Source organism: Arvicanthis niloticus, chromosome 4, assembly GCF_011762505.2.
Source record: "Arvicanthis niloticus isolate mArvNil1 chromosome 4, mArvNil1.pat.X, whole genome shotgun sequence".
NCBI classification, from domain to species: Eukaryota; Metazoa; Chordata; class Mammalia; order Rodentia; family Muridae; genus Arvicanthis; species Arvicanthis niloticus.
The window spans coordinates 80,958,526-80,973,196 of record NC_047661.1 but is presented as its reverse complement, the minus strand read 5'-3'; the positions used below and the strand labels follow the sequence as shown (position 1 = coordinate 80,973,196).

General features: G+C 43.8%; 1 protein-coding gene across 1 annotated transcript in view; it reads left to right on the top strand.

Annotated features, from left to right (window-relative positions):
• Slc22a15 (solute carrier family 22 member 15) overlaps nucleotides 1-14,671 on the top strand; it is a 59,101-nt gene that overhangs the window by 13,384 nt on the left and 31,046 nt on the right. Inside the window, exons 3-4 of the mRNA XM_034501469.2 lie at nucleotides 13,214-13,346; nucleotides 14,002-14,166. Coding sequence (XP_034357360.1) covers nucleotides 13,214-13,346; nucleotides 14,002-14,166 — 298 coding nt within the window. The remainder of the gene's footprint in view (nucleotides 1-13,213; nucleotides 13,347-14,001; nucleotides 14,167-14,671) is intronic.

Sequence of the window (14,671 nt, the reverse complement as noted above, 5' to 3'; positions counted from 1 at the left end):
CTTGGGGGTGCTTACCGAACTCTCAGCCAATATCTTTATGAAAGCTTGGTCCTTCTGTCTGTCTCACTTTTGACCTGCTGGTTTCTCCAACATCTAGTCTTAAATATGAGCCTTGAGAAACTGGCAAGCACTCCACTGTGCCATTTCTTGAGATCCAGGGTCCCTAGATGGATTTGTTTTTTAACTTTTCAGAGTCATCTTGTGTTTGCTTCACGTGTAATATTAAGCAGTTGTACTGGCTGATTTTGTGTGTCAACTTGACACAAGCTGCAGTTATCACAGAGAAAGGAGCTTCCGTTGAGGAAATGCCTCCATGAGATCCAGCTGTAAGGCATTTTCTCAATCAGTGATCAAGGGGGGAGGGCCCATTGTGGGTAGTGCCATCCCTGAACTGATAGTCTTGGGTTCTATAGAAAAGCAAGTTGAGCAAGCCAGGAGAAGCAAGGCAGTAAGTAACATCCCTCGTTGGCCTCTGCATCAGCTCCTGCTTCCTGACCTGCTTGAGTTTCAGTCCTGATTTCCTTTGGTGATGAACAACAGTGTGGAAGTATAAGCTGAATAAATCCTTTCCTCTCCAATTTGCTTCTTGGTCACAATGTTGGTGCAGGAATAGAAACCCTGACTAAGACAGCAGTGTTTGGGGGAGACTAGGAAAAGCATGTCTACCTTGTCCTTGTCTTGTGCCTCTGACCTTAGAAAGTAGACATCCTCCCATGTCATTTTGATTTTTAAAAGTACTTGAGACACCTTTGTTGAGGGGTAGGGATGTGGCCCAATAGTAGAACTCTTGGCTAACATGCACAAGGACCTGGGTTCAGACCCCCCCCACACACATACATATACACAAGAGTTGGGGAGAGGAAGAGAGAGGGGAAGGAGAGAGGGGGGGTATGTGTGTGTCTATCTGTCTGTCTGTCTGTCTGTCTGTTGTCTATATGTCTGTGTGTCTTTGGACTAATACATTGCAGGTTATCTTTCAGCTCCATGTCCAAGCTGTGGTCTATCATCTTTCTAGGAGAGCCTTGCTCCATTTAGCCTTCCTTAGGATTGTGAAGTGGGTGAGAGCTGTAGATATATTCTTTAACAAATCCATTATCACACTATAATGCAAGTGAGTCTTAGACCAAAGTCTGCTACACATGTAAACACTTCTCAACCTAATTATCACCAGCAGAGAAGCTCACAGTAAACTTTCTTGCCGGCTTGAAAATCCTGACTCTTTTTTCTCAGAGGTGTCCTGAGCACTGTTTGTCCTCCCCTCCCACTAGCATTAGACAAGAGAGAATTCCAGAGTTCAGATAGTTCAGGACTGAAATGGATTCACCCCAGTAGGTAAAGAGTACAGACCACACTGCTTAGCTCAGAAGCTGCTGCATCCAAGGTGGAGGGAGCATGGTCAAAATACACTGAGCTAGTCTGTGTATTCTGAATCCCACTCAGTTCACCACCAGCAGCCCTTTCTTCTTTGATTTTCTTGTGGTACTGGGGATTGAACCCATGGCCTTGCATATGCTAAGCAAGTGTTCTACCACAGCTGTCTTCACATCTTTCTTTTTACTTTTTAAGACAGGATCTCACTAGATTTCCCTGCCCATTCTTGAACTCACTCTAATCCAGGCTGGCTACTACTTCAGCCTTCCAAGCAGCTAGGATTATATAGGCCAGTGAAAACTAGGCCTCAGTGATACTTGCTTGTGTAGACTCTAGCTCACAGAATCCATTAAATACTTTTAATTTAGGTAACAGAGCAACACTGTGCTTCAGCACCTCAGGCATACAACCTATTGTAGTAGAATTGAGTGAAATTAATACTAATGAAATGAATAATTAGAAGCCCTTCTATGACTGGAAGGATACCTTTATTAACCATTGAGCAGCTACTACTTGCCTCATGATTGAAAGGGCTACCTCCACAGTAGGAGGGAGAGCTATTAGACCCCACACTTTCGGGCAGCAGGACTAGGCCAGCTGTCTCACCATGCCCTGTACTGATCCTCTGAAGGCTCCCAACAAACAGTGCTCCATGACTGACTGAGAATAGACAGAAGGGGGAGTTATCAAGTGGGAGCTCAGAGAGCTACCTCCATAGAGACAGAGGTGGTTGGTGAAGGAGAAATGGAATTAAGTGGTTTCTCCAGCAAGTGCATCCCTGAGAGCAAATGAATAAAGGGTTCAAATGGGCCTTGTCTTCACACTACCTGTATCTGTCCCACTGGAGTGTCTCTGTAAGTCCTGGTCTCTATCACCATCTGTCTGTCAGTCTGCATCTGTGTTGGCTCCTTCCTCCTCCCCTCCTCTGACTACTTTTCCTCCTGTCTCATTCTGACTCCAGTTTTCTCCATCATTACATTCTCTGAACTGAGCTCCCTATTTCTCTTCCATGTAAAGCTTTCATGTTATAAGTTCTCTGACTTCCTGGGCATAATGGGGCATTTCTTTAATCCCAGAATTAAGGAGGCAGAGGCAGGTATGAGTTCAAGATTAGCCTGGTCTACATAGTGAGTTCCAGGCCAGTCAGAGTTACATACTGAGACCTTATTTCCTGTTTTTCTCTGTGTGTTTGTTTCCATCTCTCACCCTCTCTTCCTCTCTGTCCCTTTCTTTCTCTTCCTGCAATACTTGTCTGTCTCTTTCATTCTCACTAGTACTACTTACATGCCCACATCTGAGTGTGTATGCTATCATTCATCTTGACTATAGGTTTGTAATTGCTTTCTTTCTGGAGCATAAAGGCACATACTATGTTCTTTTCTTACCTGAGTGTCAACATTCCACCTTCAGAGTCACATTGCAGGGTGTAAATTACCCTGTGTATAGTGAGCCTGCACCTCTAGCATTCCTCTAGTGTGTCTAGAGCTGAGGTGGGGGAGGGCCGCTCTGCTGCACAGCTGGGTAATGTAGATGTGTAGCCCCTCTACAGGATGTCTGGAGTCATGATTATCTGTGGAGCATCTCAACCCTTAACCAGTTGCCTCAGACTGAGTAGGTCCATGATACTTTGCAAGACTGGCCATGGCCTGTCTGCTTTGTTCATCAAGTAGTACAGGTGGCAACACTGTCCACTACTGGGACTGAAATCCATTACCCTTCTGGGCCCCTCAGCTGTGGCGAGACTGTTCATTCTTTGCTCCAAGCTTGTAGGTGGAAAGGTAAACCTCCAGGTTTCATGAGTAGAAGAGAGGATGGAGAGGCAGACAGTGTGACTGCCTTTCAGAGCTCACGGGTAAGAGGCTATCTACCACAGGTTTTGCATAACCCAATAGCCCCACTGTGTAAATCAACAATGGAATGGGAATTCTCCCCCCACCCCAGGTACATATATCTGAATGCTTGGTCCCAGTTAATGGAACTGCTTTGGAAGGATTAGGAGGTGTGGTCTTATTGGAGAGGTATGTCACTGGAGGATGGGCTTTAAGGTTTCAAACGCTGGTGCTATTCCAAGTTAGCTCTCTCTGTTTCCTACTTGACATCAAGGTGTAAGCGTGTAAGGCTACTGGCCCAGTGCTATTCTGCTTGCCTGCTGCCATGCTCCCTACCATGGTGGTCATGAACTCAGCCTCTGAAACTGTAATCCCTAAATAAACATTTTTTTTCTAAGCTACCTCGGTTGTAGTATCTTATCACAACAGTACAAAAAGTAACTAAGACAGATGTCAAGGGGCTTTTCCTAAACCATATAAACCTTAATTTTAAAGCATGTCCTAGATAGAGTGTCATATTTAAGATGTTTTCTTTTTTAATATATAGGCGTATGTGTATCTAGTGTGTATGTGTGCATGAGTGCAAGTGCCTGCAGAAGCCAGAGGCATTGGATGCCCTGGAGCTGGAGTTACAGGCAGGTGTGAGCTGCCCAATGTGAATGGGAATCAAATCCTGGTCCCCATCAAAAGCAGTAAGCACTTTTAACTGCTGAGGCCATTGATCCAGCCCCATCATATCTAAGAATAGGAACTTGGCTATTGTCCTTGAAGAGAGGTCTAACCTGAGCACTGCCTCTATGAGCTCCAGAAGCCCTTGTTTGGAAAACATGGCCAGCCACTCACTCTCCTGAGCTGTGTATTAACTTCACTGAAGTGACGAGAAGTGAGGGATGAAAATATGGTCGAGCAGTTTGGTGACAGTGCATTCTTCAAGCAAGGTGACTATGGGGAGACTGTGTGGGACACACACATCAGACAGAAGACTGAATAAAAGAAATACCTTCCCACTGCCACTCACCTGCTCGAGGGTGCCTCTTGAAAAAATGGAGAAACAAGAATAATGCATTCTTGGAGTTCTCAGGGAACTTGCTCAGTGTGTCCTGCTAGTAAAGGGAGGAGCCTGTTTCCTGACTCCTGTGATCTACTGGGGCACAGAGCAGGCAGGCAAGGAAGCAACTGTCTACAAATGGTATTCCACACTTGCCTTTTCTGAGGAGATATGACTTAGGGTATTTCTTCTGGACACGTGGGGGGTCTGGGTAGCTGTCTTGCACACACAAGCCTATACGGGACAGTGAGAGAAACAGTGGGCCAGGCTTCTCCCCTGCTTTATTGTTAACCCACGTGAAGAAACATGCTTCCCAATACTACAGAAAATACCATAGAGACATTTAATGAAAAAAGCTGGGCATGGTGGAGCATGTCTGTGTATTAGTCAGGGTTCTCTAGAGTCACAAAATTTATGGGTAGTCTCTATATAGTAAGGGAATTTGTTGATGACTTACAATCTGTAGTCCAACTCCCCAACAATGGTCAGCAGCAGCTGTGAATGGAAGTCCAAGGATCTAGCAGTTGCTTAGTCCCACAAGGCAAGTAGGTGAAGAAGAGTGTCTTCCTTCTTCCAATGTCCTTATGTAGGTCTCCAGCAGAAGGTGTGGCCCAGATTAAAGGTGTGTACCAACATGCCTGGATCTGGGACTTGCTTTGTCCCAGATGACCTTGAACTCAGAGATCTCTCTGCCTTGATCTCCTGGGATTCATAGGCACTATGCCTCAAGATCTCCATGCCAAGATCCAGGTCAGAAACTTGTATCTCCCAGCCTCGAGATCAGGATCACAGGTGAGCCTTCCAATTCTGGATTGTAGTTCATTCCAGATATAGTCAAGTTGACAACCAGGAATAGCCACTACAGTCTGTAACTTCAGAATTCAAGGAGTAGAGAATTATGAGTTTGAAGCCACCCTGGGCTGAAGATAAAATCCTGTCACAAAAAGGAAGAGAAGGAGAAGAAAGCTAAAGGAGGGGAAGGGAAGAGAAGAGAAGAAGAAGTGAACAAGTCCTTTGCTCCTCAGCAAGTGGAGCCCAGCAGTGTCACACATTCCTCTCTTCTGGTGGAGATTCGGGAAGATATAACAGGACTCTTCTGCCTTACATTTAAAACATGGAATTGTTTATTTTTCTTAAAAGTCTTACTTTATTGGAAGGGTCAGGTACAGCATCTGCATCTGCCCTATGTACATTGTCTCCTCATCCAGAATATGTGAGGCACACGGGAGCTCTCGGGCTGCTCCTGCCTGGCACCTTAGAGGAGATCTATTGGGGTGGTTTGAAGTGGTTGGTATAGGTGGCTTCCAGCCCTTTCCTGTTGTTTTTCAAATCACCATGGCAGCAGTGCAGATTAATGGCTGGTGAACAAGGATCAGCCATGGTGAGCAGCACAGGCAGATTGTGCCCGCCACTGACTGGTCTGTGCACCAAGCTGGGTTCATCTCAATAGCAGCGCAAGTACAGTGCCAAGCCTACCTCTCCTCCATTCAGCACTGATTGGATCTCAGCTCCCCTCAGTCTTCACACTGAAGCAGTCTGTGGTATATGCATAGTCCAAGACCTGGCTTTTGTCCTGATTATTTAGTCTAAAAACTGAAGTTTAAAGCAGGTTCTTGGGCCAGCATGATGGTGGTTGAGACAAAGAGCACTTGCAGCTAAGCCTGAGGATCTGAACTTGATACCTGCCCCACGGGAGACTGAGAAAAGCAGCCACTGCCCTCTGACCTTGACAAATGTCTGGGGGCACACATCCCCCAGCCTATTAAATAAATCCAAATAAAATTTAATACAAAGTCCTCTTTACCTGTGTACAGAAATACCAGGATAGTGCTCACAAAACTCCACAGTCTAGGATATTGTGTTAAAACCCACAGTTTGTCGCTTCCACCAACATCATATTGTACTTGATCTTGAAGAACTGTTTTATGGAGGGCTTGGGAAGGGTGAATGAAAGGTTATGTGATTAACACGGTATTTATTTTTTTTAAATCCTCTAATCTAGCAGTCTTGACTATTCTCAAATGAGCTAATAGCCATTGGGGTGGATTTATGTAGCAAATTGCTGTCTGCTGTATTCAAATTATTCCCTGAGCGCCAACTCCTACAGAAAATACCAAATATCATGGAGACACACAATTATCATGCTTAATTAATGTTTGCAACCAAAAAGCACAAGGTTGGAATCTTTAATATCATTGTGGATATTGAAGAGCTGAAGTTGACTGACTATTATCCTGAGATTAATATATTTTTCCCCAAGCCAGACCCTGGGGTCAGAAGGCAGAGTATTAAAACTATTTGAAAAATTCATTGCAATTAATTGCTGTAGGGACTAATTTTTTTTTTAATGTCTTGCTTCCTTACGCCTGTGCTATGGATTGTTCTCGCCTGCACACTTCACCCATTAAGTGGTGATTCAGAGTGACAACAACATGGAAATGAAGCAAGTTAGTTAATCACCATGAAACTGCTCTGGAGATACCCAGTCCAAGTACGCCCCACTCACGGGAGCTCTCATTACCTGATCTGCTCCCAGAGTGAGGTTTTCCTGCACAAAGCCATTTGTAATTTTTATGGAGAAGACAAGGGCAAAGAGATTGGTGGTGATGTTTGTGTGGAACTGCTATCAGTAACCACTCAGAAGTCCTGTAGGGCCCTCAAGGTCATTCCTGAAGGTGTCGGAAACTGCTGTCTGTTCCAGCTCTGCAGTCTTGGAATGTCCGCCAGCTAGGAGTCTGGGCATGGAAGTGGTTGTTATAACTCGGTTTTCCCAAAGTGTGTCTTTAGGATCAGGGTGCAGGAACAGTGGGTATAGGCCAGTCTTGTTTGCCTGTGTTTAGGTGACCCACCATAACAACCAGGGAACTGCCGTTGTCTTCCTTTGCATTTCGACCAGGGGGACTGAACCGCCATGGGTTTGCCCCCATTTCTTAGAAAGCTGAGGTGGTACTTGTGAAATATACTGGGCCCCAGTACACATCCACCTTTCAGAAGAGACTCAGCAGCAGGTGAGGGGTGCCATTGCTCTCTGGCCTGCTGGAGTCACTGCCTGACTCACAATTCATTGATCCACTGTGTGCCCACCTATGGCACTGCTCTTTGTATGATGATGGGTATTGTTCTTAGTAGAAATACTTGTGCATTAATGAACACAAGATAGACTTAAAACAAAGTAGTCTAGATGTCAGATTGACTATAGAAAGAAGACAGCCCCTCAAGCTCCAAATGCCTCTTACATTTCCTTTGATGAGAATGCCACTCAGTGACTCTGAAGGCAAGGTGGCCAGTTAGCTAGTTTCTGCATGCTAGTAAACTCAAATGCAAGGCTGGAAGTAAAAGTGCCAAGATGCATGGTGGAATCTCAGCAGTTAGAGGGCAGAGGCAGGAGGAGCACCTTTGGTTCAAGATCAGCCAGAGAAACAAAAGTCCTCTGTGAAGATGCCTATAAGACTATAGCATTCAACCTTAACATACGTAATTCAGTAAGTGTTTGATTAGTGTTGGCAGGCACTGTGAGATTAGCATGTGGGTTTCAAGTGTGCCCTCAGGAAGCTCAGGGCATCATTTGAGAGAGGGAGGGGAGCATATGGCCCACTCTACATCATACAAAAAAAAGTGTGGGAAGATATGGCAGGGAGAAGAGAGGACCAGTTCTGCTGAGGAGGGTCAGGCTGGGCTGTGAATGCATGTTATAGAGGATGAACAGGAGTTCAGTGATGGGGAGGTTAGGGGAGGTGTTGGCCCCTAGCAATGTACAAAGAAAGGTCAGTTCCCTACAGGAATAAGGCTTCTTAGCACAAATAGAAATGTTTGCTTCCCTTTGGAAGCGACCATGCCCTCCCTTTTGCTCCTGCAAGGCAGGCTGTGTGTCATGTATCACTCTTTGGTGGGTGATGCAGAGTCATTACCTGCCCTGTCCCAAAAGAAGGAGAACAAGAGAAGGCCAGGCCTTCCTGGAGGAGGGAAATGACCTAATACTTGTAAAAAGCCTACTGTGCATAGCTCTTTGCTTACCAGGTACAGCTCCTTTTGAAAAGAGGGGTCTGTGTTTGAGACCACATCTCTCAACTATTGATCCATAAAATGTCACCATAAACTAGGAGAATAAACAAAAGTAGAAGAGAGTGAGCCATTTAGGCCACGAGGGGAACATGAAGCAGACAGGCCTGTGACATTCCTGAGCTGCTAAGAGTCAGGCTGCACACAGTGCACTTCTCAGTGCTAGCAGAGAGGTCCTTCTGTGCACTGGGACCATCACGGAGGGTGGGGTGGCTCCACACTATGCAGTGAGGAAGGAAAATAATGACACCTGGTGTCACATAGAGACCTGAGTATGGCACACAGACTGCAAGTTGGTGATACAAACCCAGTTTAAAACCAGAAACTTTATTAGGCATTTGTATTTAAGACATGTACGCCATGGAATGAGGTACACCCTGGGACATACAGCTAGCCAAAAATTAAGTTACAATAAAAACCACCATGGAAGTTGACTTTAAAACATTGTCTTCTTTTTCCTCCCAACAGCCTTCTGTTTCTAAGCACAGAGGCCACAGAACATTCATCCCCCCACCCCCCACCCACACACACACATGCACCCACATACAACTTCTTACTTTCCAGCAATATTTTAGGCTGTTTCTCTAAGTCAGTGGTTCTCAATCTGAGGGTCATGACCCTTTTGGGGTTGAATGACCCCTTTCACAGGAGTCACCTAAGCCCATCAGAAAACACAGATACTTTGGAAAACACAGATATTCATTACAATTTATAACAGTAGCAAAATTACAGTTATGAAATAGCAACAGAAGTAAACTTGTGGTTGGGGTCACCATAACAGAAGGAACTGTATTAAAGGTCCCAGCATTTAGGAAGGTTGAAAACCACCGCCCTAAGTTACAAGATCTACTAATTCCTAATTTTCTTCTGATAGCTGATTTTCCTGCATGTTTCCTGAATAGAACACAGGCTGAGGGCTAAAAATAGAAACTCTTTTTCCCGGTATGTTGTCATTTCTGTGCAAAGGGTGGCTGTGGGGACAGGAAGAGAAGAATGTGGAAACGTCTGTTGGTTAATTATCTAGCTGTAAAGTGTGCAGCCTGCCTGTTTGACAGCTCTCTGATGTCTGTATTTTTCATCACTTTCTGCTAACTTTGCTTTTAGAGTTACGCCTGAGCATGGAGTCCATTTTAGGGAAGTAGATCGGTTATTCTCAGATGATCAGATTTATGCCACGTCAGAGAAAGGATTGATCTGACTTGACATCTCCATAAAGCACAAGGTTGATGCATTCAAGGCATGTTGAAGACACATTTTACAATGTCCTTTAAAACTCATCTGCAAGCTTTTTTCTGTGTTTGATTGGTGTGGTCCATTTGGTAGTAATTCCTGTGAACACCAGGTCTCCACACCTAACCCGAGTCAGCTCTCTTCTAGAAGCCCCCATTCTGGCCAGGCCAGCCTGGCTCACTGAGCATTTGGGGCCAAAAGTATGTGTCTTCCTAGTCTGTCTCTCCTATTAATATGCATGCAGCAGGAGTGGGGTTTTAACATATTGGGCCTTAGCCTGCCATTTCCATCCCACACTTAGATTGCAACCTAGGTAGATTTGCCCCCCCACGTACCCAGACTCCAGTGTCTTAGTGAGACATCCCTTTATCCTCAGCTTTTAAACAAGGAAGCTTGAAGACTGAGCAAAACCCTCTCCTAAACGTGTCACTGATACCTAGCCAAGAGGAAGTCCACCTCCACTCTCCTCACCTTGGCTCCTCTCTTTGAGCTGGAAGGCTCTGCTGAGCACCTGGTGCTGGGCTCGCACCTGTGTTGGACATATTTACATTCCTTTCATCGTTTATGGTAGAGGCATCTGCTCTTGGTTCTGGCCTGCACTGTGCCTGATTTCCTCTAAGGCCTATTTTCTGTAGCTGAGTGAACTATGCTATCTGGTTTTGACACCAGGCCCTTCCAGTCCATTTCAAAATGAATACAACAAATACTCGTGGATTCTATTTGGTGATTAGAGAGAACACATGCACAAAAATGGATGTAGATTGTTTAGTCAGTTCAACATAAGGAGATAAAAATATTTGTCTTTATACATCTTTTTTTCTATTAATTGTACATGGAGAGAAAGTGGGACTTTTATACTTTGAATTTGCAAAGCGATTCTTCAATTTGAAATGAATTAGTGTAAAAAAGAACATTCATTCTAATTGCTTCAGAATTTGGCCTCCCATTAACAAAAACTAAAGGCACAACCATTTTAATAATCTTTAGCCAAGAAAGACTTGAATGACTTATACATTTTTTTACTTAAAATCTAAAGATGCATTAAAATGTTTCTTGAGAGTGTCAAAGTCATCATTATATTTTGATATGTTATAGTTTAATTTCTTATGTCCTGGTGATTTCCTGGTTTGGATTTTATCCTGACACTAAATATCAACCATGGGGTAAGAAAATGAGCTAGCAACTGATCTGGGCTTCCAACCCACTCCAGGTAGTTAAATCTGTGCATTGTCTTCAAGACAGAGGGTTCCTGTCTTACATTTTCTTAGTTTGGACAAAAGTAAAACCCTTTTGATCACATGGTAGCTAAGTAATAAGAATGTAAATGATACTTTAGAAAAACTGAAAACAAAACATGTAAAGCAGAGTCAGGTCAGGGTGTGGCAATCTGTCAGCTGATGGCCTGCCTCAGCCACTCTCGGTTCATGGATGGGGTATCTGCTAGGAAGATACCCCATCTTCTAGCTAGCCACTCTCTAGTTAGCACTGGAAAAATCTGTTTTTCAGGTTTTCTGGTCATTCATGAATGCATTCCAGGAGAAGTGGGAGAGTGTATTAGCCTAACCAACATTGACTTGGAGAAAGATTAGTAGAAATTACTTTGACACTTGGAACTGGCAACCTGAGAGTCAGGATTTGGAATATGCTGGCTAACTGTCCCTTGGGTCATTTCTTCCTAAAATCATTGTCTAAGTTGACAGCTATTCCGTTGCTGAGGGATAGTACTGCATCCTTTTTAGTGGATATGAGAAATTTGGTAAATACAGTCAACAGAATACTCATTTCTTCCTGATTCAACAGACCCAGCTCAGTGGCCGCCTAAGTATCTTCACCATGTAAACAGATTGGCAATCACTAAAGAACAGAGAAAAGAAGGCTAAAGTTGCAAGCCAGTTTTTAAAAGCATGTAAATGTGAACATTAAGAACATGATGACTCTAACAAGTGTCTGAATGAGGAGGGTAACTGTACTTAAAAACGATTCCGTTTGGTCCTGTTTGTCTATCACAGGAACAGGGCTGACCCTGTGATGGCTGCTGAGCTGTCTTCTCTAGGACAGCAGGGCACCTAATGTCTCATTTTTCCATTTCAGAATATGTCACCATAGTCTTTCCTCCTGAGCTGAACACTCTTCTACAGAACTACCGGTGTATCCAAAATAAATTAACTTTTGACAAAACTCTTCTCCAAATGCCAGAGCTCTCTCATGACTCTTAAATGACATTCTGACACGCATTATACCCTGTCTGTCATGAGCCTTAGGGCTGTCTTGTCAAGACCTTCATCAGTCCAGGCCTATAGGAGATACAGAGCAAGGAGAGAGATTCCATGTGCTTTGGGGGCCCTGATGAGGCATCAGAGCCTGGAGAAGGGGTAACATAAAAAATAGAGACGGGTAGCCCAGAACAGTGCCACTTTGAGATTTCTCAATGAGAAGGGTTCTTGAGTGGCCCTGCAAGGGCAGTGGGAAGATGAAGTGTGACTATCTTTGTACCCTCCAAGGTTACTATCTCTGCGACATACTTTACTGGTCTCTACTACTGACCATCACTAGATAGATGTCAGGAAATGCCGCTGCTCAGAATCTAAGTTCATAATTGTCCTTTGTAGATGATCATACTCTAGGAATGTCTAGTTTGCTAAATATGCATGGCACAAAGCTGGCTGTTTTAATGTTTAAGCGTATAATTCTGTGGCCTTAAATATATTCACATTATTCTGCAACCATCACCACTGTCCAGCCCCAGAGGGTTTTCACCATTCTGCATGGAAAGTCTCATCCCATTAAATGATGGCTTTCTTGCTCCTCTTCCTCTAGCCCCTGTAACCACCGTTCTTGCAGGTAACCTCATGTGACTAGCTTCATGCCGTGTTTATTCCTTCCTTCCTGGCTTGTTTCACTTTTTATAATGTCTTCAAAGTTTATCTGGGTTGCAGCATGAATCCAACTGCATTAGCTTTAAGTATGAATAACATTCCATTGTATACGAGTACGGCATGTACTGAGTGTTTTTCCTGCACGTATGTCTGTGCAGTGCCCTCAGAATCTAGAAGGCAGCAATGGATGTCATGGAACTGAGGCTGCCAAAAGTTGTCAGCTGCCATGTGGGTGCTGGGAATCAAACCTGGGTCCTCTGGAAGAGTAGCCAAGTGCTCTTTAACCTCTGAGCCATCTCTTTAGCCCCACTTCCCATTTTTAGTTTTTTTGAGGAACATTTTCAAGGAATTTTAAACGCACTAATTTGTTAAACTAAAGAATTACTCACTGATCACTTCATATGTGCCATGTGATGTGTAGGCATCAGAAAAACAGAAATAGAACAAGGCGTCTCCTCTCCAAAAACTGCCAAGGACTCAGGATAAAGCCATAGTCAACAATCATATATGCAGTTAGCACTTACATGCTGTGTTCAGTTCTGTTAGAAGTATACGAAGAACACTCTGGAAATATATTATGGCAGTAATGGTTTCCAGTGTTTCTGAAGCTGTCTCCTTGATGTTGTCTAAGATGAATATTATACCAGAGTCTGGCTAATGGTGGCTGATGCAGTGACGAATCCCAGTCTAGGCTGTGTACTGGACTAATTTAGTTCACTGCATACTGCTGTTTGTGGACTAAATTGTCCCCTTTGTTTTTTTTGTTTTTTTCTTTTCTTTTTTTCTTCTTTCTTTTCCAGTGGTTTTTAATTGCCAACCGATCTTACAAAGTCAGTGCGGCCAGCTCCTTTTTCTTCAGTGGTGTGTTTGTTGGCGTTATCTCCTTTGGTCAGCTTTCAGATCGCTTTGGAAGGAAAAAAGTCTATCTCACAGGTAATCTGTCACCATATGCGTACACTGAATAAGAGGCTTTATTTTCCCCAAGACTCTTTCGGTAATTTCCTTAAGGTTCTCTGTGAGTTCGCAGGTGGACAGAGAGCGTCTGTTTATTACGTTGGTGAGAGGCTATGCCACACCAGTGGTGACTCTGGCCAAGTGGATTTCTGAAATGAGCTCACCTGGCTATAGCCAGATATTTTTGTTAAAGACATTTTTTTTTTTTGACAGTGCTTTCTGCAACCCCCAAATTGTAATCTCTGCCCTGTTTCTAAAGAGAGCAGTGAAGGATTGCCACAGCCTTCCCTTCCATTTCCCTGTATTTTTCTGTGTTGATTTATTTCAAATGAGCTGTATAGGACCTGGCGTAGCTGTCTTGACAAGCCGAATATGAGTGAGGATTTTCAATTTCTAGCATTATTACAAATAACTGAAAATGGTGTGTGAGTGACAGAAATTGTAAAACAAAGAAAGCAAGCCTTTTTTTTTCCTTCAGCATTTTCAAGGCAAATTGGTAGAAAAAAATAAAAAACATTTCTTAGGACATTTAAGTTTACAAAGGTTTATTTTACAAACTGATGAAAATAATTTATTATTTTCTTCAAATGCTGTCTTGCTTCTGGGTCATTGAATATTGTTCCTCTCTTCCCAGGTTTTGCTCTTGACATCTTATTTGCTATCGCAAATGGATTTTCCCCCTCATATGAATTCTTTGCAGTAACTCGCTTCTTGGTGGGCATGATGAATGGAGGGATGTCCCTGGTGGCCTTTGTCTTGCTAAATGAGTGCGTGGGCACCGCCTACTGGGCACTTGCAGGTACTGCTTCACTTTTTGCAGCTCTGGATGTGAGTGGTTTAAGGGAGAGTCTGAAAACAACACACTTGGGCTTGAGACACTTCCTATCTACAGGCTGAGTATTCCTTACCCTAATGCTGGGGACCCAAAGTGTTCCGGATTCCACATTCTGATGCATAATGAAATGCCTTGGAGATGTGGCCAATTCTAAACACAAAATGCATTTACAATTCCTGGCTGCGTTATGCGCATACCCTGAAGGAGATGCCATGCGGCATTTTTAGTGTCTCTATTTTGGGTTCAAACCATCATGTCCAGGTAAAGAATGGATTTTTTTTTTTTTTTTCACTTGAGGAATTGTGTTAGCTCTCAAACTATTTCGGATTTTTAGAACATTTGGGATTTGGGGGGCGTTCGGATTGGGGTACTCAGCCTCCATCACACTGGCTTTCTCCAGTGTGTGCTTCAAGGTGTCAGACATCACAATGTTCATACTCCCTGATGGAAGCCTAACCTGGGTCTGCCT